The 25764-nt window shown below is 44.7% G+C and overlaps 1 protein-coding gene across 1 annotated transcript in view; it reads right to left on the bottom strand.

The window, feature by feature from the left end:
• Positions 1-203: 203 nt before the first annotated feature.
• fam20ca (FAM20C golgi associated secretory pathway kinase a) overlaps positions 204-25764 on the bottom strand; it is a 76722-nt gene continuing 51161 nt past the window's right edge. The window contains exons 4-10 of the mRNA XM_066642833.1: positions 19286-19378; positions 9794-9909; positions 8801-8981; positions 7486-7595; positions 3524-3605; positions 2865-2924; positions 204-2653 (exon numbers count right to left, since the gene is read on the bottom strand). Of these exons, the coding sequence (XP_066498930.1) occupies positions 2386-2653; positions 2865-2924; positions 3524-3605; positions 7486-7595; positions 8801-8981; positions 9794-9909; positions 19286-19378 (910 nt within the window). The 3' untranslated portion in view covers positions 204-2385. The remainder of the gene's footprint in view (positions 2654-2864; positions 2925-3523; positions 3606-7485; positions 7596-8800; positions 8982-9793; positions 9910-19285; positions 19379-25764) is intronic.

The raw sequence follows: 25764 nt of genomic DNA, 5'->3' as shown, positions 1-25764 counted from the left end.
CTGTGCGCGGTGTGAAGTTCTCCTGTGAGCGCTATCCCTCCCACTCAAATTAGACAACACTGCACATTCAGACTGTGTGTGTGTGTGTTTGTAAAACAATATACTCCTCTAAGGAGGAACTATAGCATGATATTAAACAACAGGGATTGTTCTAGTCTCTGCTGCTGTTGCTCACACACAAAAAAACCTTCAACATCTTCGCTTCTTTTATTGCACACTTTTATCATTTTGCAAACAAGTTGTCACAGTAACAATGCATAAGAGAGGGAGGTGGGGGAGGGGGGGAACAGAAGCATTTTGGCCGTTAATAACAGCCACTTGGGTTCTACATACAGTATTTATAGATATGTACACATACACAATGAAAGAGCAGGGAGATCCTCCAGCCGGACCAGCCTCCAAAAGCCGTACCAAGATCATGCCCTCTCCCTGCTGAGAAACCCCACACAAGTCCACCCCCTGCTTCTTCTGAGTCCGAGTCCAGCACGAGGGGCTTCGAAAGTCTGTTTGTGACGGATCCCGAAACATTCAAGTATCTCTAGCATTGCACAGGCACTGAGTTTACACAGAAACACACACAGACACACTCTCGTAGCTCCGTGTCCGAACGTCCATCAGAAGCGCGGACTTTTTTCCCGAAAAACAACAGAAGAAAAGAAAGCAACAGAGAGTTAATAAATCCTCAGACGTTAATAAATTATAAAGTGAAGCTTTCAAATACAACACACGTGGGTGCTGAGCGTTTCGCATTAGCTTGATTTGGAACATAAAACAACAGAAAATAATCCTCTTTTCTACATAAACACTACGTAAAAAAGGGAAACATTAAAAAACGTAAATTTGGCATGTGCCAGTAAGAGTTTTTAAAAGCCGAACGGACGTCCAGCTGCTCCTGTGGAAACGGTAAAGGCACTCTCTTGCCTTTTTTTTTGGCCGTAGTTTGGGAGATGATTTACTCTGAGCACTGAGGAATGGCGAACACAAACTGACCATCTGTAAAATCTGGCAACTTTACACTGGAACTGGAGCGATGTAAAGTCTGCAGAGTAGGGGACTTGTAAAAGCGAGCTTTTGGGTGAAAGTACTGCGATGATTGAAGTATTTAAAAAAAACCCATTTACAACAGTAGAGAACAGGGCTTTATAGTATAAAAACAAAGGCTTTATATACACTGGGGCAGAAGTGTTTTCTTAATTTCTTAATGGCACAAACAAACGAAGATACCCAAGTGTGGACGAGACCAAGTGGGTGCCTTCTACCGAAATGGCCAGCAGGGGTCAGAACCATGAACCGCCCTGTGCGACTGCGAGATTGTAGCCATTGAGACATTATCAGTAAAGAAAAGAGCAGGGAATTAGCAACCGGGGGGCATTTGTGAAGCTGCCCACGCTGAGGGAACAGGTGCGTTCAGCATGGGGTCGGAGATGGGGACGCTGCCCCGACAAAAACACCAATCAGTGTCATTCTCCACTCCTGTCGCAAGTGTACCCTTCTGAATAACCCCTAAATGATGCGCGCAATCTTCTGCTGAATAAACCAAAATGACAGATGAACTCGCAACCATGAGTTTAAAAAGAAAAAAAAAAACCCTTGACGCTGAATCGCACAATATCCAATTTACCGAAGCCTCCATGAAAGGTGCCGAAAGCGACCGGAGGCCGGGAAAAGCAAATCAGGTCAGACTCGAAGAGGAGAGGAGCCGAGTAAGAGTCTCCACAGGAGAAGCACCGCACTGCAGTGCTCCTCTTAAAGCTTCAATATGCCCTTATGCAAAAGATCTCACACAGAGCACTGCAACAGTTGGCTACGAACCAAACAAACAGCAGCCATATTTATATATATATTATTAATCTCACGATAGTCCCTCTCTAATACCTCGCGGAGCCCGTTTTCTGTAAAATAAATGTACTGCAGACATTTAGACACCTGCTGTGAGGTCAGGTTACTGAATGTTTAAGTGACTCTTACAGATAAATACGCACAAATTAATAAATTATTTCTGCATGGAATAAAAAAGCAGAGTGTAACAAAACATAATGTACTGCAGCTTCCATCACCGACAATAAAAACGCAAGCCTTGGCCGTTAAAAAGAAGTCGCAGGTACTCAGGGGCACCACAGAAAGAAAGGAAAGAAAATGGACCTCTTTTTCTGTAACGCCGCTGCTTTAAAAAGCTCTGAAAAAGAAAGCACTCCCACATCAGGTTTTCCGTGGACATACAACACACAGACATTAATGCGGCTGGTTCGTTTCGGAGGCGTTTGCGGCGAGTCTGTGAATTCACTGAATTCAAAGCTGTGGCTCGAGCCCGAGGCTCGTCGGCGGGGCGCGGCCGGTGAGAGGCCGAGGCTGTGGGGCTCTGTGGCTCCGCGTCGTGGACCCCTACTACCTGGCTCTGGGGACCTGATAGAGAGGGGCGGCGGCCGGCTGGGGCTCCAGGTCGTCTTCCACCACGGTGGAGTAGCCCTCCTTCTCCACGCACTCGTTCAGGACGTTGAGCGCCAGGCGGAGGCGGCGGTCCATGGCCTGCAGATGCGGCTTGATGAGGATGGGGGCCAGGCGGTCCCGCAGGAGAGACTCCTCCATTAGAGAGCTCAGCTGGTACTCCTCCTTAGCCAGCAGCTGCATGCGCAGATATGTAGACCTCCTCACCCTGAGAGAGGTCAAGAGGTGGGAGCATGGGAGAGAGAGAGCCAGAATCAGAGTCTAAATAACAGGAACACAACATTGCTTTGCTCTAATCCTGAGTCTAGTCCATGGGGTTAGAACCTTATAAGAACTCTGAAGGAAAGCAAATGTGCTGCATATGGCTTAAGGTAGTAATCGCAACTGACTTATAACTAAACAACACGACAAGGTCTTACCTGCAGCACTGACTCAAAGGCACCAAGATGGACATTTCATCGTGTGAGTGTTTTCCAAACCTGCAGGGTGTAAAAGAAACTGTATTAAACAGCTACATCACAGAATCCAGAGGGCTGCTTGTTTAAATCTGATGCCAGACTTTATGGGATGCAGATCCAATGCCCTTGAGCATTGCCTTTGTGCTTTCGAGCAAATCACTAAACCCCTAGTTGCTGCAGGAGCACTGTAGTGTGGCCTAGTTTCTCCCCAGGCCCAATGGCCTTGAAAAGCAGCAGTAACTGCTCCGTGGACAAATGAAGCAAATTTTGCCCTGGAGAACTGCGAGAATAGAAACTCTCCACTGGAAATCTTTTCAGGGCGTATTTCGGCTGATTTTAGCGCTGTGAAAATTGCCTCGGTGTTGACACATAATAATCCACGCACACGCTTTCACACTCTCTGCAGCACAACAAGCGCTCGCATCAACAGCATGGATCACGTCATGTTGCCTTTCAGCATTACACACGCATTATCGGCCGTATATTTCTGAGATGTGAACGGTGTTTGAGAATGACCCTACTTCCTCTTTCAATGGACGTATGCACTTCTCTTAAATCGTTTCCAAGGCTTCAAAAACCTACACATGTAGATGTATGGACACGGCTAGTTGAGTACTCACCCTCTGCCGTTGTCCAAATGGATGATGAACGTCTCGTTCCCAAACTTCTCAAACGTCTCGTAATGGTGCCGGTCCATGTTTCCTGGGCAAATGAAAGAGAGAGAGATTTAACGAGTGAATAAGAGAGTAGAGGAAATGCATAAGCAGTTACAATCTATTCATGTTCGCACTCGGCTCTTCTGTCATAAGATTCTGTCGTTTCAATGGAAGGCACAGTCCAGTAGGAGGTCTTATACTGGTAAAGTTGGTATAGAGTGTGTCTTGTTTCACAGAAAAAGGCCATACTTTGCTCGTACAGAATGTAAACCAAATGAATGCAGTTCAACTGTGAATGCATTAAAACAGTGTTATAAATTAACAGTTACAACCCTAAAATTAATTAATCCATTCATTCATTCATCCTCTGTAACCCCTTCATCTCGATCACGTTGGTGAAGGGCCAACCTGCAATCACTGGGCACAGGAAAACTAACCCATTACATAAAAAGGGTAAGACTACACTTATAAAAGGACAATAAATGGTTTACAAACACAGAGAGAGCAAGGGTGACAGTGACATTTTTTGGCTAATAGTTAAAGTGTCAGAACTCACTGAAAATGTCAAGGTAAAGAATAAGCTCAGACCTGAGAATGTTTCACTTGTTAAAGGCTAAGCAGCAGCTCTATGAAAGTGTCAAACAAATAAATACAGTGGAATCTGAGTTCCTAACTTGTGTTTATTGAGTCAGAAAACATGTTATTTCTTACTAATTCAAGGAATAAGGTTTAAAAGACCATTGGTCCCCCCCCACGGTGTTGGGAAACTCTAATAGGCGTCTTGCCTGTGACGTAGATGGTGGACAACACTCTAGAAGCTGCACTTAATTTAATGTAAATTGACGAAAAGGTGTGTTGTTTTTGGCTGCAATCATTCAATGTACAGTGGGACATCTGTGAACAAATGGCCCAAAGATCCCAAAATATCCAGAAAATGGACTAAACTTGTCAACTTTAAACGGACACTTTGGAAAGGACCATCCGCTCACTCCGTTATCTGTAGCTCATTTCACTGGTGCTTTTCCAACAATATGGGCATGTAAGGACACCAACGAAAGGTGTTCAAGAGCCTCTGTAACATGGAGGTAAACAGGGTAAGGACACTCACTTCGCCTGTTTTAGTTGGTGTTAGTTAACGTTAGCTTGACTCGCTAAACTCGGTGGCTCAGATTATACTCGACTACGTAGCTGCATTACGGAGGTTTATAGTGTCGGATGAATTCGAGTTCGACTTCGATCACATTTACAAGAATAACGGTACCTCTACATTTGAGTTTAGCTTATTGCTAGGCTATTGTCATGAATAATGTTGGTTATTTAGCTAGATACTGTCATAACAGTCAGTCATAACGTTGTTCAGCTGTTGTCCACCAGTGACGTCACGGTTGCGTTCAAGAATTTCCGTAGCGAGCTTGGGTTTTTCCATCAATTTAATAAAATTGTCAGTTTTAAATTTGCTATTTTCATTTTAATTCATACTTGTATATGTCAGTAACTAAAATAATGTGAAATATTCATAGAGGTCCATTAAGTGGCGCTTAGCCTTTAAGGTCCATGACATTATTATTAATATATAAAAATACACTCTGCTGATGTTTCATTCATTAGACTTGGTGGTTAAATGGTTAACTGTATTAACAAATATGCGATGAAGCTACCAGGTTTAATGTCGACTGATGGAAAAGATAAAATAAGGTCAGTATTCGGCAACATCTGAGGTTTAACAGTGTAGATGGATGTGGGTTCACTACTGGGCAAACACCAGGTCAACGTTACCACAGGTATGAGGTGTTTTTAGACATTTAGGTTTGACTCACTCAGTTAAATGCAAACAGACACTACACATTTATAAGACACTGAAGTCATTGATGTTGGAACAAAACCGTTTCCCCAGAAATGTTTACAGAAGAAGTGAAATTTCATTTATAAATTTTAAGGAATTTGATGTAGAATGACTGTTCTTACAGCAAAACAAAACCACCCCTCTTTTTGAAGCTCTCTCCTTAAAAAGTAGGCAATGCACATATGCAATGACTGATGTTGAACTTGTCTGTTGTAACGTGCTTAGTTTTGTGTTCTATTTTGTGTTGTTTCTTGTTTGTGTTTCCCCGTCTTGTGTCTGCTTCCTGCTTGTTCTTAGGTCATGTGATACCCTTTCCTTGTGTATCTAGTGTCACGTGTCTTAGTGTCCAGGTGTCTCTTGTTGGTGTGGTCTTTATATAGTCCTGTTTCTTGTTGTGGGTCATTGAATGTATCAATGTTGTCTGTACGCTAGTGCAGCTTTATGTCGCTCTTGTCATGTTATAATCTAGTTCTATGTTTAAAGCCTTGTTTAGCCTTACTCTGTGTTTAATCCCTTTGTCCAGTATAGCCTTGTTTAGTGTTTAGCTCCTTGTTTAGCTTCTTGTTTAGTGTTTAGCTTCTTGTTTAGCTTGTTTAGTGTTTAGCTTTAGTTAGCTTTCTTAGTGTTTAGCTGCCTTGTTTAGTGTTTAGCTTGTTTAGTGTTTAGCTTCTTGTTTAGCTTGTTTAGTGTTTAGCTTGTTTAGTGTTTAGCTTCTTGTTTAGTGTTTAGCTTCTTGTTTAGCTTGTTTAGTGTTTAGCTTCTTGTTTAGTATTTAGCTGTGTCTTTAGCTTGTTTAGCTTTAGTTAGCTTTCTTAGTGTTTAGCTGCCTTGTTTAGTGTTTAGCCTCTTGTTTAGCTTGTTTAGTGTTTAGCTTTAGTAAGCTTTCTTAGTGTTTAGTCTGTTTAGCTCTTGTGTTTAGTGGTCCTAGCCCTTGTGTTTAGCCTCTCTGTCTAGTTCTGTTGTTGTTATTAAAAGTCTCCTGCACTTACCTCCATCCCTGTTAATATCCTTGACCACTCCTACACACCCCCTTTGTTACACCTGTAAACCTTAACTCAGCCTTTTAAATAGCACAGAAGCTCATTTGTAACTCAAGCTGTTTAGTCTCATAGCACTGTAGATATGTACCTTTATGCAAAGTTAATTACAGTCTTCTGCATTCCAAGTACTTTCTTCTACTTCTTACTACTTCCACTTTCAGTAATGTAACTAGTTGAAACAGCAAAAATAAGTCAGTGTCATCCACTGATGGAGTGGGAACAGAGCAACATCCTCATCAACTTTCATACCCTTCTGCATTTGGAGGGCACTCCACTGACCAAATGCCTCCAAAATGCTGTTCCATGGCCATCTCTCAATGACAATTGCTGTAGTTTTCTGCCCTGCACTTCCCTGATCCTGTGCCCAGGCATGAACACTCCCTGTTGCTGATTGGCTGGAGTAGTGCTTTGCCGTTTGATTTGAGCCACTGTCTTTTTTCCCTTTTACAGAGCCAGGGCTGAGTATGAATACTGAACATTTTCCAGCATAGCGAACCTTGAAGAAACATTCCCTGAATGTTAGTGTTCTTTTCCATCGTTTTGCTTTGCTATTAATGCAGCGTCAATGGGAAGCACCACTATTGGAGTGTCAACTACTCAGGTTTGCCACATCAGTTGACAGACACCTCTGGTTGGCACCAGGGGGGCAACAAACCCACCTAGAGTGTAAAGCAAACTGTACCTTCCAGGATTTGCCTCGTAATAGGGCAAACACTCAGAGTGCTCCGCTCGGGAGCACAACATGAACATTTAACACAATGTAAAGGGCAGCTGGTGTTTTTCAAATGTGTTTAAAAGATCATTTGAATCTTGATAAATGGTTACAAATGGACTTTATTTTTCGGAGTCAACTCGACCAGATTATAAAACTCACTGCCTGTTTCAGGACGCTACAAGATGTACCTATTTATTATTATTTAATTCATGTGTTTTAAAATCGAATACAAATGAAGCAGTCCTGTCGGCTTAAATATTCGTTTTGAACAGTCAGAGAGTTATTTTGCATTATTGAGATGGTGCTTTTAAACCCCAGTGAGACTGACCCATGAGGAAGTCAAAGATGGTCATATCCATGATGTCCAGCAGGCGTGTGCCTCGGTCAAAGGGCGGAGTCTGCTTGACTTCATCACAGTAATCTGGATCCACTTCCCACCTGAGCAAGAACAAGCAGAGCTCACTTAAACCTCTTCACTCTAATCACTGTTATTGTAAAGTGCTCTGGTCCTAAAACAGACACATATCCAAAAAACGCGGATAATGCCCGAGAAAAACCCGTGGAATTAAAGCCTCGGTATCTCAGAAATATCCGATTGATTTAATGATAGCATGCGAGGATTGAGAGAGAGAACAGCGCTCTTCTCATGAATGCAGAGGAGAATACATTTTGTATAAACAGGAAGAATGATGTGTTCTCTCTCCCCTCTTTCACAAGCGAATCAGTGAAAGCAGTGCAAAAATAAATAAATAAATAAATAAATAAAAAAACGGTGAGCTATGTTCTCTCCTCAAAGCCGCAGTCAGCAGTTCTGCATCATGTTTGATGTGATCGGCCTCGGATCGTCCGACTAAATCTGGTGTCTCGGGGAGGACGGCCCATTGTCTCGGCCCAGAGAGCGGCCGTCCTCCAGCTGCGCCGGCCTCCGTTTTTTTTGCTGATAAAGGCAGTCTTTGAGTTTAATGAAGATGTGAGGTGGTGTGTGGTGACCTGAGATAGCGTGAGAGGGAACAGAAGACCAAGAGAATGGAAACAAAGGAAAACAGAGCAGGTATAGAACAGGGCTAGACAGGTACAGAAATGTACTCTTGGGACTCTTGGGTTACCAAGTCAGTGGCCAGAATAATAGAAACACCATTATGTGAGTCACTGAGGTGGTCACCCTGACAAAATCCGATTAGTGTCCAACGAATCAATCTCTGAATCTCACATTGAGCCGCGACATGTTCTTTCGTAATGAATGATTTTACTTGTGAATGTGAACATTTAATTATTGGTGTGGTTTGTTAGAAGAAAGAAGAACGCCAAAGCTTTCTAAGCAAGAGGCTTTAGGCCACAGGCTCTTCATTCTCTGTCAGAAAATTGATTTGGCGAGGGCTAATGAGCAACAGACCCCTGACAACTATAAGACAAAGATAGAACATTGATTTAATAGAAAAAAATTTAATAAATAACGACACTCATTAATTTCGTTAAAAGCAACAGTGAGTGAGTGAGTTTGTGACTGACTTCAATTTGCATCTAAAAAGAAGAAAAAGATGGAAGAGGAGTAGAACAATACAAAGATGCGCAAAAACAATGAAAGACGAATGAAAAGAAAATGATGATAAGGAAAAAAAGAGATTATATAGAGAAGGCCTTACTCAGCTTTCTTGCGCTTGTGGTAAGAGCGTCTCCAGGGGTTCCTCCAGGTTTTGCGCTTGGCCAGGGCAAGGTCAGGGAGGAACGCAGCCAGTGAGCCCTCGATCTGGTCGGGCTTACCGCACAGAGCATGCTCAGTGGAGCAGTAGTACGAACACTCTCCATAGAAACAGACGTTGTTGGCTGCGGAGGGGAAAACGAGCTGGGTTCAGTTAAGCACAAGTGAAGAAGAGCTGTAACAGAGGACAGAATACTTCAAATCTTGAGTAGCCAGGAAAGAAAAGAGAGAGAGAGTCTCACTGTAATCTGATGGCAGAGAGAATGCTTTTACAGGTGGTTTGGGGTCAATGGGGATGGTCACCTAACACTGCTGAATGGACAAAGACCACTCGAAGCTAGGACAGAGTTAAACTCTTCGCCATAGTGTGCTTTGGTCTATAGCAGCACTGCATTATCCAGCACACGGCCTTTTCTCAGGATACGCTCAAGTGCTGATAGACATTTTGGGAAGAAAAATGCTGGTCAGAGATTTCTGACCTTTAGTGGACAGGCTTGTTTGTGATGGGCCGATGTCAGTGAAGTGAGCTTTTCTACTTTCTGTGGGTTCCGCTGAAGAGGCTTTAGTTTATGATTAATTATTGTGCATGATTTTTTCTGACACATTTCCCTGGAGGCATAGGAAGCTTTTTTTCAGCTTCTTCCCAGAAAAGTTCCACGCAGAGAGTTGGCGCAGTATGCTAATGATTATTCATAATAATTAGCACAGTTAATGAGAGAAAATATGCCTCTGCATGCCTCTGTTTAAGGATCGACATTTGCTAGACTGGAGCACTGCTGTCCTGTGATTCTACAGTTACGAGCCATGAATAACCCTGGCCTCAGCAGAGCTCCAGTGTCCTGGCCACTCCTCTGTGCAGGACTCGTGAGAACGGGCTGGGGGAGGGACGTGAGGCATCTCGGCCTGGTGAGTTGGAAGAAAAGGGGCGTGCTGATACCTGGGGAGATGAAGAATGTCCGCCAGAGCTTTTTGTCCCGGGTCACGTCCCGGATCTCTCGTGTCATGTTCACCAGTCGGCCGGCCACTGGGGGGACACGCCGGAAATCCAGAATTCTATACAAAAACAAGCAGAAAGAATGAAATTTTGGTAAGTAACATAAGTACAATAACAGAACCGTAGCTTCACAGAAAACTGCACAAAAAACTAGTGTTTTTTCCTCTGTGAACTTATTATTAATGCACTTAGTACACTTAATGCATCAAATAAAACACCCCAGTCAGTTATTCATGGTCTGCATCTGACAACATGGGATTAAATTAATTAATTCATTCATTAACTGTAACCCTTATCCAGTTCAGGGTCGCGGTGGGTCCAGAGCCTACCTGGAATCATTGGGCGCAAGGCAGGAATACACCCTGGAGGGGGCGCCAGTCCTTCACAGTGCAACACACACTCACACATTCACACCTGTGGACACTTCTGAGTCGGCAATCCACCTACCAAACGTATGTTTTTGGACCGCGGGAGGAAACCGGAGCACCCGGAGGAAACCCACGCAGACACAGGGAGAACACACCACACTCCTCACAGACAGTCACCCGAAGGAAACCCACGCAGACACAGAGAGAACACACCACACTCCTCACAGACAGTCACCCGGAGGAAACCCACGCAGACACAGGGAGAACACACCACACTCCTCACAGACAGTCACCCAGCGGAAACCCACGCAGACACAGAGAGAACACACCACACTCCTCACAGACAGTCACCCGGAGGAAACCCACGCAGACACAGGGAGAACACACCACACTCCTCACAGACAGTCACCTGGAGGAAACCCACGCAGACACAGAGAGAACACACCACACTCCTCACAGTCAGTCACCCGGAGGAAACCCACGCAGACACAGAGAGAACACACCACACTCCTCACAGACAGTTACCCGGAGGAAACCCACGCAGACACAGAGAGAACACACCACACTCCTCACAGACAGTCACCCGAAAGAAACCCACGCAGACACAGGGAGAACACACCACACTCCTCACAGACAGTCACCTGGAGGAAACCCACGCAGACACAGAGAGAACACACCACACTCCTCACAGACAGTCACCCGGAGGAAACCCACGCAGACACAGAGAGAACACACCACACTCCTCACAGACAGTCACCTGGAAGAAACCCACGCAGACACAGGGAGAACACACCACACTCCTCACAGACAGTCACCTGGAGGAAACCCACGCAGACACAGAGAGAACACACCACACTCCTCACAGACAGTCACCCGGAGGAAACCCACGCAGACACAGAGAGAACACACCACACTCCTCACAGACAGTCACCCGGAGGAAACCCACGCAGACACAGAGAGAACACACCACACTCCTCACAGACCGTCACCCGGAGGAAACCCACGCAGACACAGGGAGAACACACCACACTCCTCACAGACAGTCACCCGGAGGAAACCCACACAGACACAGCGAGAACACACCACACTCCTCACAGACAGTCACCCGGAGGAAACCCACGCAGACACAGGGAGAACACACCACACTCCTCACAGACAGTCACCCGGAGGAAACCCACGCAGACACAGGGAGAACACACCACACTCCTCACAGACAGTCACCCAAAGACGAGGTTAAACGAAGCTAAATGAATAAGTCTACGTTTTTATTCACTGTTTCAATGGCCACCGAAATTCATTTGTCACTGTCGTTGTGTAGATATTGGTCAGTGTTTGCTTTACTGCAGTTAGCTCCCTCTCCAATTTAGAGTCATTTCCTTCTTAAGTTATAACTACAGCAAAAATAAGTCAATATTACCCACCTCTGGAGCAGGAATACAGCAACATTATTTTTCATAATTCTGAGGTTAAGGTAATCTGTGTATTAAACATTCTCAGTTTATTATTTGAAGTTAATTTTACTCATACATTTATGGGAAACCATGAAGCTAAATATTTCGAGTGAAAACATAATTTATAGATCTTGTAAAACTATAGCAATTGTGTCCCTCCCAAAAACTCTTACATTTTAAGAGTTAAACGCTATGAAACTACGAATACATGGTCTCAGTTGAGATATGAAATCATTATGAAAGTAAAATCATATTCTCAGTCTAACCCACTACATCCCTGGCCTTCACCCCAAATATGGTCTTCTAATAGCTTTCCTATAATAACTTTTGGATATTACAGGTGTAGAAGTGTATATTCGCCTCACTGTTAGCTCAACAACTCAACCAACATGCTAATCACATAGCGATTGGACACATAATCTACGTATAAGCTCCATCAAGTAATAACCCAGCAGCTCTCAGAGTGCAGAAGATCTATGGAAATAAGGAGCCATTTCTCAAAGTGACTGCGTAATTATTTAATGATTCTTCCAGTTGCCGACAGCAGCTGTCTCCCCCTCGTCTCGGCACGTGAGTCCGCTCATAACTTATCCGCTTTATGACACCTCCCTGATTGCTACTTAATAGCCTTTTAAAGTCCTGCTTATTGGCCTTCAGCGTCTGGCCACACACAGCCCCCGTGGACGACTCCTTTCCTCTTGCTTTGCCACACTGCTATTTCTCTTTTACACCAAATACAGTCCGTCAAAGAAGAAATGTTTGATGCCCAAATCTTGCTTTGCTAGTTTTGAACATTAAGGCAGCTAACAAGCTAAGAAAACGCGTCCTCGAATAGCAAACTCGGGAAGGCTTTACACTTGACTTTGAAACGTATCTGAGAGGCTCTGAAGACATTCAGCTATAAGAATGTTAGTGATTTCAGATGCTGGATGATGTGTGCACCTTAAAGCCACTGTCAAATCACTTTCATACTTTTCTTTTATTATCTTTAGTGTGTGGGCGGCACGGTGGTGCAGCATTTCGAAGTCACACAGCTCCAGGGACCTGGAGGTTGTGGGTTTGATTCCCGCTCCGGGTGACTGTCTGTGAAGAGTGTGGTGTGTTCTCCCTGTGCTCCCTGTGTCCGCGTGGGTTTCCTCCGGGTGACTGTCTGTGAGGAGTGTGGTGTTCTCCCTGTGTCCGCGTGGGTTTCCTCTGGGTGACTGTCTGTGAGGAGTGTGGTGTGTTCTCCCTGTGTCCGCGTGGGTTTCCTCCAGGTGACAGTTTGTGAGGAGTGTGGTGTTCTCCCTGTGTCGCGGCCCCACCGCGAACCTGAACTGAATCAGTGCTTACAGATAATGAATGAATGAATGTGCTCTCAAATGGAGGACAGAGAATGACCCATGGTATTTATTTAGACTATGTTTTCCACAACTTTTTTCAGTCTGGTTTGAGCTGGGTGGGACTAAATCTGCCGTATGTAACATCAAGTCTTCCACAGAACCAATAAGAATAATGTGTTCACTCTTATATGGTTATTATGTCATAAAGAAACTGGCTCTGTCTGAACATCTATAGCATTTTAGCCTCCAAAAGCGGCACATGGGCTCTCCTCCTGCCCATCACTGATGAGTTTACTTCAGTTGTCCAGCATTTGGTTCACTGAGGCAGCGTAGAACACGGGTATTCGGTATAATGTTACAGGGGCACAGTGTACGCATTGTGTGTATTCTCCATATCACAGACTATAAGTATATTGCCAGCCATTTCTCAATCCTCATCCACTGCAGGTCGTCCAGGCCCAGGCTAAATGTAAAAGAGCCTTCATCTAGTGGGAAAATGTCTAGGGACTATGGTATCATTTGGTTTGATACCTGTCATGAATCGTAGCAATATCTAAATATCTTTTTTTATATAATTGTTTGTCTGACAGTGACAATATGTGAATAGTTACAGATCAAAAGAGAAAAAGAAAACCTCAGATTCCAAATCTTGGCTGATCAACTAAATTTGGAGTGAGAATAAAATTTCATGATTTTGATTTTTTGCCCAGGCCCTCAGCCCCCCGAGGAACAGAAACCCAATCTGCCAAGATGAAGAAAAACAGGGGCTACAAAACCACCGAGTCATGCTGGAGGCTGATGACAAAGAGCCCAGTGTGGAGGCTTGGCTGGGTGAGAACAGTCTGTCGGCCATACGGGCAACTGGCGTAGCACAAGAATATACAGAATGGGGATAGAGAGAGAGAGAGAGAGAGAAAAGAAAGTAGACCACTCTGGTGCACTGTCTTTGTTCTATTCTCATGGACAGGAATAGTTTGTCTGCTGTTATTTGTTTGAGGCTTTTGCAAACCTACTGAGCAAGAGCAGATCTGCATATATATTAGTATCCATTTTTAATAATAATAATAATAATAATAGGGCGGCACGGTGGTGCAGCAGGTAGTGTCGCAGTCACACAGCTCCAGGGGCCTGGAGGTTGTGGGTTCGATTCCCGCTCCGGGTGACTGTCTGTGAAGAGTGTGGTGTGTTCTCTCTGTGTCTGCGTGGGTTTCCTCTGCGTGACTGTCTGTGAGGAGTGTAGTGTGTTCTCTCTGTGTCTGCGTGGGTTTCCTCTGGGTGACTGTCTGTGAGGAGTGTGGTGTGTTCTCTCTGTGTCTGCGTGGGTTTCCTCCGGGTGACTGTCTGTGAGGAGTGTGGTGTGTTCTCCCTGTGTCTGCGTGGGTTTCCTCCGGGTGACTGTCTGTGAGGAGTGTGGTGTGTTCTCCGTGTGTCTGCGTGGGTTTCCTCTGGGTGCTCCAGTTTCCTCCCACAGTCCAAAAACACATGTTGGTAGGTGGCTTGGTGATTCCAAAAGTGTCCGTAGGTGTGAGTGTGTGAGTGAATGTGTGTGTGTGTGTTCCCTGTTAAGGACTGGCGTCCCCTCCAGGGTGTATTCCCGCCTTGCGCCCAATGATTCCAGGTAGGCTCTGGACCCCCCGCGACCCTAAATTGGATAAGCGGTTACAGATAATGGATGGATGGATGGGAAAAAAAATTGTGGTATGTTACAGTGAGTTTTAATGCAGCGATTGTAGCTGCAATTTTGAATTGCATTATAAAAGCCAATATATAATATAAACTACACCCCCTAAAGTGTGTGAGCATCTGTTCATTCACTCATTTATTAAAACGAAAGAAGTGATTATGTAGTTTGATACAAATTATGTCGCTTTTCCACCGCATGGGTCCAGTTCTACGACTCCACACGACACGTCTCGGCTCGGCTCGGCACGCTTAAAGCTTGCCCCCACGAAATGGAGTCGGTGACGTTGTAAAACCCCGTCTCTAACAGGGAGTAGAAAACCACAACTGTGCTGATAAAGTTAGGCGCTGTTTACTCATTGTGTATTCGCATGTTGTTTTAGTTTTGGACTAAACACGGCTCCGCGCCCCAGTTCTCACCGATCGTTTTACTTGTTGCATGTTTGGCTTTCACTGGAAATTTTGTCGGCCACAGACCCAAGGAGCATTTAAACCTCTTCAAAACACCTTGAAGTAAAGTTAAGAGCTGCCGCTGTGATTTGAATGAGCGTTGTATTTCCTGGTGATTGACATGGCTCTGGCCAATCAGTGCTCTGCAGGGTTTAAACATCACCGTTTAGTACCTACTCGGCACGGTTGGAACCCTGAGTGAGCTGGGACTGAAAACCTAGATTTGGCCAGTGGAAAAGCAAAAGGGTCGTGTCGAGTCGTGTAGGTCCCATGCAGTGGAAAAGCGCCTTTAAACTATTCTGAAAAAGACTTGATGCTGGAACATTTCTAAACATTTGATAGCATTCAGTCACAAGAACATTAGTGAGGTCAAGTACTGATATGGTGTGATTAGTTTTGGATAAAATAACCCCACTCCGAATCATTCTAAAGGCACTGGATGGAGCTTCATCACTCCAAAGTGCTCAGTTCCATTGCTTCACTGCGCAGTGCTTGGGGGCTTTATTCCACTGCAGCTGATGCTTGGTGACCTTATGTGGACAGCCCTATTGAAAGTCTTTTTTATTGTGTTCGATCTTTTCTAAGTTCTTCCTAAACAAAGCCCATTATTAATTGTATTCATCATCAAATATGTGGTTTGGCTAATCAATATTTCATTATGTTAAATCAGGTGTGCTGGTGGTGGTTTGAATCCACGCAATGGCCGAGGGCACAGGGAGAGATTAGGAGGAAAGCTTTGTCTTAAAATCTCAACAAACGTCTTCTGAATTAAGGATGTATTCTAAATATTTAATGCATGTGTTTTTCAGACAGTGAGTTATGTCACTGTTGCAACAAAACCTTGTATCTCCATTGATAATATTTTTCATTTGTTTTATATAGTATAGGGCGGCATGGTGGTGCAGCGAAAGTTGTCGCAGTCACACAGCTCCAGGGACCTGGAGGTTGTGGGTTTGATTCCCGCTCCGGGTGACTGTCTGTGAGGAGTGTGGTGTGTTTTCTCTGTGTCTGCGTGGGTTTCCTCCGGGTGACTGTCTGTGAGGAGTGTGGTGTGTTCTCCCTGTGTCTGCGTGGGTTTCCTCCGGGTGACTGTCTGTGAGGAGTGTGGTGTGTTCTCCCTGTGTCTGCGTGGGTTTCCTCCGAGTGACTGTCTGTGAGGAGTGTGGTGTGTTCTTCCTGTGTCTGCGTGGGTTTCCTCCGGGTGACTGTCTGTGAGGAGTGTGGTGTGTTCTCCCTGTGTCTGTGTGGGTTTACTCCGGGTGACTGTCTGTGAGGAGTGTGGTGTGTTCTTCCTGTGTCTGCGTGGGTTTCCTCCGGGTGCTCCAATTTCCTTCCACATAAGCGCTTACAGATAATGTGTGAATGAGATTTCTTAGCAAACCACTTCTTTAAGAACTCAGATGAAATTGTAAAACACATGCTGTGTTACACTGACTTACACTGAAAGATGTTTCCTTCTCTTGTTAAGATACTTTGTAGGTCTGACAGTGAACTCACAAGACAATAAAGCAAGCCCTGAAAGGTCTACAGGTGTTAGGTTTGGGGAGGATAAAAAAAAAAAACACAACAAAAAAAAAGCGTGTGGCCAAATTTAAGTGGGTCTCGACAATCTCAATCAACACCTGGCTGGCACAAAGGTCCTCTGTGTGAGCTTCCTCGTTAAAGTCAGCGGGGAGCGTCTCCCAACTTCTGATTGCTCTCATATGCACCTTGTTATCCTCAGAGCCAACGTCAGCGCGAGGTGGATCGAATCAATCTCGCTAAGTGCTTTTCAGGCTGCTGGCCAGGGGGCTGGAATGACGGGCCTGAGCGGCGTGTGGAGAATCGGAGCCGGTGGGGCTGGCTTGTGTAACGGTGGTCCGAGCCGCTCCAGGGCCGGTGGAAGCCTCCTCCTCCTGCCTTAAAATCGATACCCGTGTGGGCACGGACAAGCCTGCTTTCGCCAAACCCACGCACATGCCTCAGGACCGAGTTGGCTGAGCTCTGGTGTACTGAAGGCTGGGCCGATCCCAACAGTCTGTGTTCTACCATTTCATCTGAAAGAGCTACAACATTCTTTAAGAAGTGCTTTGGTAAGAAAGCTCATTTACGCAATTTTCCACTTAAATGTGGTCAATCAGGCAGGACATGTCTGGTGTCTGCAGTTAGCTTCTTTAGGTTTGCACTGGGACTATTAGCTACACAAATCAACAAATGCATGGAGAACACATTACAGAAAGACATGAAAATAAATTTGATGCTCAGGACCTTGTATCGTCACTCGATGTCCATTTAATCAGCTCCACTGACCATACAGGAGCACGGTGTAGTTCAACTATTACAGGCTGTAGTCCACCTGTTTCTCTGCTTACTTCCTACCCCATTGGTTCACCTTGTAGTGTTGCTGAACAGTTTGTGTTGGTCTTCCTCTACTCCTTCTTGACGCTGTTTGTTGGATATTTTTGGTTGGTGGACTATTTTCAGTCCAGTGGTAACACTGAGGGCTTTAGAGGATGACCAACACAAACTGTGCATCAACCGATGACCTACTGTTTCAAAACTTTATTTTTACAAGGTGGACCAATGAGGTAGGTGTGTCTAATAGAGTGGACAGCGAGTGGACACGACGACAGTGTCGCTGCAGCACTGAGAATGATCCACCACCCAAATCATACCTGCTCTGAGGTGGATCATTCTCCACTTTGTAGATGTGAAGTTTTGAAACAGTAGGTCATCTGTTGATGCACTGTTTGTGTTGGTCATCAGGGTGAATATATATATAAGTAGGGATGCACCGATTTTTTATTTTTTGGGTTGATACAATAATCGATAAGTAGCCAATAGCGATATCAATAATTCTGTCTGTGAGGAGTGTGGTGTGTTCTCTGCGTGGGTTTCCTCCGGGTGACTGTCTGTGAGGAGTGTGGTGTGTTCTCCCTGTGTCTGTGTGGGTTTCCTCCGGGTGACTGTCTGAGAGGAGTGTGGGGTGTTCTCCCTGTGTCTGCGTGGGTTTCCTCCGGGTAACTGTCTGAGAGAAGTGTGGTGTGCTCTCCCTGTGTCTGCGTGGGTTTCCTCCGGGTGCTCCGGTTCCCTTCTAAACTCAGTCCAAAAACACATGTTGGTAGGTGGATTGGAGACTCAAAAGTGACCGTAGGTGTGAGTCTGTGAGTGTGTTGCCCTTTGAAGGACTAGCGCCCCCTCCAGGGTGTTTTCCCGCCTTGCGCCCAATGACTCTAGGTAGGCTCTGGACCCTTGCGACCCTGAACTGGATAAGCACTTAATCTCAATTGTGGCTGAATATCATCAAATCCTTACAGAAATGTCTTTCCAGGAGAATAGATGCTGATACTGCAGCAGAAGGAGAAAAACTGTCTATTAATGCCCTTGGGTGGAGATGAAACATTGGATGAGCTACACATTTGGCCGTATAGCGTAGCAGTACATCATAGCACATGGCCGGAAACCACAGAAGCAGGTCTATATGAGATTAATAAACAACTCGCCATGCTTTGAAATGAGCAAATGAGCAACTACTCTTTTAGTATCCACTTCTAGTAACTAATTATTACATCAGTCTTGTAACTCTAGTGAAAACTACATGATCAGCAAACTTCAGAAACCTAATGTGTGGCTGATTCACTACATTCAGCGTAAGGGAAAATGTAAGTTTGATTTTTCTGCAAAACCAGGACGCGTGTGGCTCACGCTGCTAGGGCTCGTGATATAGAACTGTAGATCTTTATGGATCGGATCTGTCATACAGGGAAGAATCGTTTGAGATGAGATGCTTAACAAGCATTTCAGCCTAAATGGAGAATAATATCCATGCCTGAAGAGAGGACAAATTAACGTGGGGCCTCCAAGATCCTAGCATGGATATGAAGATACAGCCTTGGTGATTCAGACCGGGCTACACAACACCCTGCCTTCAGCTGGAAGCGCAGCTTTTCATGTGGGTGAAGCAGTTATACGGGCAGGGTTCTTGAAACAATGCAGGAAGATTGTAAACATTGTAAACTGGTGTTGCAGCTGGGCTCCAGCTGTTGGCCGTGTGTGTGTGTGTGTGTGGAGATGAGTGGATTGGGCCTTGTCTGAGCGAGAACACAAAGACGTGTGCATCTCCAGTCGGAAGTGAGTGGGCCTCTACTTCTCGCACAGCAGATGTTAGGGAGTAGGCCGTCCTACCTGTCGAGATGAAATGCCGCAATCTCTGCGTTGTGCCTTTCAAAGTCTGAGAAGTAGAAGAAATCTGGGGGTGTCTCCTGCTCCCTGGTTTGCCTGGAGGACAGAGAGAGAGAGAGAGAGATGGGAGTTAAGATTAGCATGCTAAGCAAAGCACTGCCAACAGTATCAAAGGCATTGCTGGCACACGCACACTTTGCCTGAAATCTCTACATTCCATCTCACACTGCAGGAGGTCTGAAAGAGATCGGCCACTGTGGAGAGTTCCAGAGAGAGAGAAAACACAGACAGACAGTTGTTCCATGGTTTTGGGACACTATGAAATTACAGTTAGCACAGATTTGATCTGGTGGTGTCAGGCAGCTGGGCTGAGTGAGAACTTGGCAGAGGACTATAACGTCTGCGACGCACAGACAGGGAGGCAGACAGACGGACGGAACATGCGGGCCGTGTGGACCTCTGCCTAGCAAGCAGACTCGATGGAGGCCCGGAATTTTGGCAAGAAGAAAACTCCAGGTGGACAATGATTTTATATCACCATTCAGACAGATTACCCGCCAGCGCTACAGTGAGACAAAGACAGTGAGGTGGCGGTAGAAGGTAGAAGAAATATATATATCACTGCTGTCATCTCAAAACCTCCACTCCATCTTTTCTCTTTTCCCCTGTAATTTCATTTTGTACACCACTGTACACCAAATGCCAGCTGCTCTTTCTAAGAGCGAAAAGTTCATGAATAATGGAGGAAGATCTTTTTACAACCAACTACATCAAGTTCTAGAGGGTTTATTGTCATTTCGGCCTACTTGGGTACAGAGTGAAAGGAAACATTGTTCTTCGAGGACCGTGGTGCGGCACAGAATACGAGTGCAATACAATACAATACAGTACACGCAGTGAATTAAAAATTAAACATCAATAAAATACAAAAGAATTACAGTAAATACAAAAACACAATAAATACAAAGGAACTATGGGCACCACAGTACAATCTGACTTCATGTAAATGCACTGTAATGTAACCAGTACAAAACACTGAGAATACAGTGGAACCTCTACCTACGAACTTGATCCGTTCCGTGACGCGGTTCGTAAGTGGAAAAGTTAGTTTCTCGAGTCAATTTTCCCCCGTTTAAAATAATGTAAAAGCAATTAATGCGTTCCAGCCCCCACCCCGAGAGTCACCCTTTTTGCACTGATATATGTTTACAACACTCTCAAATTAGTAAAAAATACATGTAGCGTTACTAAAAATAAATAGAAATAGAAATACAGTGGTAACAGTAATAAAAAAGAAATAAAGTTTTCAGTGGTTACACATCGCTACCTTGGAGACGTGACGACTGGCTGGAGGGGTAACACAGGCACTGGCTGTATGACGGGAGGTGGGGGGTGGGGGGAATAACGGAGAGTAGGAGGTGAATGTGGGGAGACGAAGCGTAGATACGGCTTAACTTAGCACGAATTTCCATGTCTGCTATTTACACTAATGCTAAATTGCTAAAGCTACAATGTGCTAATCTTAAAAGCTCACTCAAGTCTGGGGGCGCTGGGAGACTCGCCTATTGGGGTCAGTGGCCATTTCCAGCCGCCGGCTCGGAGGAGGCTCGGGTTCATTTCTAGAGTCGTGGTTCGTTTTGTGGAGGCAAAAATATTCAAATGCCGGTTCGTATCTTGAAAAGTTTGTTAGTAGAGGTTCCACTGTACATATAAAGTGAGAGTGCAGTTATTACAGCAGCGAGTTTTTAAGAACAGTGTGTAAAATTGCAGTATATTAATACAGTGTCAGGTAGTAATTTTATGTCCAAGTAGCAAAGCTTTGTCAGTGTGTGTGTGTGTGTCAGCTCAGACTCTGGGGGGTTGAGGAGTCTGATGGTTTGCGGAATGAAACTGTTGCATACTTCAGTTCTAACATCTACAAATGTACACCATTCTCCCATTAAATTTGCATTTGAGAGATAAACCAATCAGCCCTAGCGTTATCACCACCATTCTCTCAGTTCCACTGACCATACAGCGGCACTTTGCGGTTCTACCATTACATACAACAGTCCATCTGTTGCTCTGTATACTTTGTTAGCCCTCTTTCACTCTGTTCTTCAATGGTCAGGACCCCCACAGAGCAGGTCTAATTATTCTAAATGCAGTAGTGATTAGTCCAGCAACCCACTACCCAAATAAAGCCTGCTCCGTGGTGGTTCTGACCGTTGAAGGGCAACAGACGGACTATATTGTGTACAGTGAGTGTGGAAACTATGGCTGATTGGTTTATGATGCTTGAAAGTAACATTCACTGCTAACATCCTAAAGAGAAGCTAATGACGTTGTGCATAATTAAAAGAGAAGAAACCGGTACAATCCCACACCAGCAGCACTTTGTGAACACATGTATGTTTGTGACAAATAACTGCAGAGTACATGCAATAAAGCGGTACCAGTTTGACAATATTCACTTCAGGTTCGAGTGTACAACAGGTTGGTGACGTCCCTTCATAAACATCTGTTTAATGAAACCTAAAATCCGAAGTTTCCAGATCTACAGTGATGTACCGATGGCTTTTACAAAACATAACATAATGCCAAGCCAGCTAGTTTTGGAAATGGACACTGGTAACAAAGAAAATGGGGTGTAAGAAAGGTGCTTTACATCAATCACACGGTGTCCCTGCTCTTCTTGTTATTCTCTGCAACACGTACCTTACCCTGTGTTTCTCTAAACCAGATCTAAACTCAGGCTTGTTTCCCAGAACCGCTGTGGTGTGACAGGCCGTTAATGACCAATCACAGGGAGCTTATCCAGAGCTACTTCAGCTGGCCTCACAGTGGAGACAGATTGGGAGATTTGAGCGTGACCCAGGTGTGCACTGCTACTGTGCAGGAGCCTGCCACAAACATCATTACAGCCTGGGCGCTCTGCTCACAAAGCTGCTCTACCTGCATCTAAAACCTGTCACGTCCTTCCATTTAACCGACTGCCTTTCCTTTATCCGAATATTCCCCCTTCTCCACCTGCTATTAGACCTAAGTGCATCCCGCACCGCCCCCCTCATCCGCCTCCTGCGACCTCGCCGCAGCCAAAACTCCAATAAGAAAAAGTTGTTTTTTTTTTGTTACCTCTCATCTTTTCATTTCGCTGAAAAAAAAAAAAAAAACGCTCGGCTTTCACTGCAAATCCCCATTATGATCCATTCAATTTCCTGGATCAAAAGGGAACTAATGGCTTTTTATTTGCGCTGCGAGGGCTGAGATGTGGCACTGATTCACCTAGGAATAAAAGAACCGGACGCCTCCCCGGGGGAGGAGAGCCTGTCAGGCTTTTGACCCAAAATTCAATGGAGCGCCAGGGAGGTGGGGAGGGTAGCGCCTGCTTCCACACCTGCGCTACACAGCGCCTTATGATTCAACCTGTCAAACGGAGACCACCGGGGAGGAGCGGGTTCTGCCAGAGACCTCCATTAAAAACTCACTTCCCTAATTCTAAAGGCAGAGATAGTAATCTCACAATGCCATTGTCACGTCCCAGGTTTCATCTACATATTTAACATGGAAAAGGAGGAACAGTTCAATTGAGTCGTGTTGTTCAGACCCTCCTCCGAATTGAAAAAAATGGTTCTATGGCACTGCTATAAATATTTTAAAACCAACGTTAATTGCTTGTGTGAGCCGGAGGCTGACCTCTTTTTCATAGCCATAGACATGATCTTAACTTTGTGAAAACTGTACAAAAACCTGACTAAGTCACACACTTCGTGCCTGGTGCATTACTGCAGTAACTTAAAGACCTGAGCATTATCGCTACATGACGGAAATCAGGTAGTGAACGTCTTAATAGTCTCGGCAGAGTCAGGAGTGTCTCATAAGTTGGGTTCTCAATGGATCAGCAGCCATTTGCCGTTAGCTAATGTTCCTCCGTCCGTTGCTTAGTAACAAGAGACTGGTAAAAATTATAGAGTGTAAGTTTTAATGGCAAAAAACTAGACACTTTTTATGCCTTGGTGGATTAAATGATGTGTTTATGATAATTTGTTGTCAATGTTTCTGCCATGAGATTTGATTACCACTTCACACACTTCAGAATCATCTATCATTCTTCACACATCCAGTTTATTTATTCATTCCATTTTTTATTTATATACATGCTTCATGTTGCACAAAACTTACCAGAACCTTTCTCATTTATCTCCAAAGCAGATTAGATTTACATTACTCAAAAGCGCAGACAGCAAGGTTCAGAGCGATGATTAAAGTGTGTATTGGTAGGAAAGAGAGAGAAATAGCGATAAAGCAGAAAAGCTGCTGATTCTATAGAGATGCTCGTGTACTACAGCGCCCTTGTGCCCTTTATGACAGAAGGGAAAAAGAACTGGAGCAAGCAATGTTGACAGACTGTTTCTCTCTCACCTTGGGTCAAACAGCGCTTCTCTCTCTCTCTCTCTCTTTCTCTCTCTCTGTCTCTCTCTATCTCTTTGTCTCTCACTCCCTCTCTTTCTCTTTTTTCTCTCTCTCTCTCTTTCTTTCTCTCTCTCTTTCTTCTCTCTCTTCTCTTTCTCTTTCTGTCTCTCTCTCTTTTTTTCTCTCTTTCTCTTTTTTTCTCTCTCTCTTTCTTTCTCTTTTTCTCTCTTTCTTTCTCTCTCTCCTCTTTCTCTCTCTGTCTCTCTCTCTCTTTCTCTTTTTTTCTCTCTCTCTTTCTTTCTCTTTTTCTCTCTCTTTCTTTCTCTCTCTCCTCTTTCTCTTTGTCTCTCTCTCTCTCTCTTTCTTTCTCTCTATCTTTTTCTCTCTCTCTCTCTTTCTTTCTCTCTCTCCCTCTCTTTCTTTTTCTCTGTCTCTCTCTCCCTCTCTCTTTCTTTCTCTTTTTCTCTCTTTCTTTCTCTCTATCTTTTTCTCTCTCTCTCTCTCTTTCTTTCTCTCTTTTTCTCTCTCTCCCTCTCTTTCTCTCTGTCTCTCTCTCCCTCTCTCTCTTTTTCTCTTTCTTTCTTTCTCTCTCTCTCTTTCTCTCTGTCTTTTTCTCTCTCGCTCTCTCTCTCTCTCTCTCTCTCTCCTGTGTTCCATATCTTGCTGGCTTTCTCTGCTATCTCCTGCTGGGCAGTGAGTGGCAGGCCTGTTGCCACCGTCACCGTGAGACTGTCTGCAGTTTCCTGGCTGGAAGGAAGCCCTGTCCGGCCGTGTGTTTCTGACAGTGTGTGATGTGATAGTCCGCTGCCCGTCCGAGAAATGAAAGCGAGCGGGGTCGACCTGCACCGACGTGGCTTGGACACTGAGAAAAGAGCGGGATAATTACCTTGATATAAATCAAAATCAAGCAGCAATAGAAGTGTGAGGCGGGCTGTTTGTTTGCTGTCTGCTGGAGCGAGAGAACTGTCAGGGACGAGTGTCACTCAAGATGGAAGCTGCGGATCCTCACAATGCGCTGCATAAAACAGGGGTCACCTCCTGGTTAAATGCTTTATTCAAGAACATTTTAAAGAGTACCTCTGCTGTTGACTTAAAAGACATTAAGCTCTGTCACGCACAAGGACTTTACCTCAAGACCATGACAGTGATAAAGAACTCCATAAATAGATGCTTTACTGTGTTAATATGTCACCGTTGACCTTGATTCTCGAGGGATCCGTGTTGAAGATGCGAGATGTCATACGCTAATTGACAAGTTGCCACAGACTCTCCGCTGTCACCTAATACCTGTCAGGTTTCTGTAGCATGGCGGCGTCTAAACCTTAATCACATCAAGAGTTTACAGAACGCGCTCCGTCAAAAACAGGAGCGCCTGCTCTGTGTCGCAGAAATGATTGGCACATTCTTTTACAACGTCTCTCTAATGGGGTTACTATAAGATTAGCCTGCTTTGCTAAGCTTTTCAAAAGCCTGCCAATGAGATTCGAACAGAGGAACACTAGCAGATCATCAGGCCTCTTCAGAGTTCCTTTAAGAGCACATCAAACAGAGAGAGAGAGAGAAAGAGAAGCATAAAACTGAAGTAAACCCAACAACATGGCTCACCATCAGCTTTTCACAATCTAAAAACATCCGTAAACAGAGCAGAGCAGAGCAGAGGACTAACCGAGTACAGACGAAGCTGGGACTAGTCGTAATTTCATGGCTGAGTCACCCATGACTGGAGTTCTGTAAGCAATATTTAGGGCACTGTTCCTTAGGGCAAATATTTTCATCATTTCAATTACACAGCTGCCATCACAAGTGGCCATTAACCATGTTTTTGTATATATATATATATATTAAGCAACCTGAACCTTGGCAGCAGAGATATGCTGATTCCAGCCTGTTAGCTCAGTGTGGTATCTGTGGTCAGAAGCTGTTATTAAGAAGTCTGGTCACCAGGGGTGATGTATCATACTAGTGAAAGTGCTAAATAATGCAGAGCACAGTAATCAGACATGTCTTTAGGGCCAATATAACAGAGCCGTAGTGCATTGAATCTGCAACACTTTTAAACCCACCTACACAAAAAACCCATGCAAGAATAC

The sequence above is a fragment of the Hoplias malabaricus genome, chromosome 13 (genome assembly GCF_029633855.1).
Source record: "Hoplias malabaricus isolate fHopMal1 chromosome 13, fHopMal1.hap1, whole genome shotgun sequence".
NCBI lineage: Eukaryota > Metazoa > Chordata > Actinopteri > Characiformes > Erythrinidae > Hoplias > Hoplias malabaricus.
The sequence above is the reverse complement of the archived record's forward strand: the minus strand, read 5'-3'. Positions and strand labels throughout refer to the sequence as shown.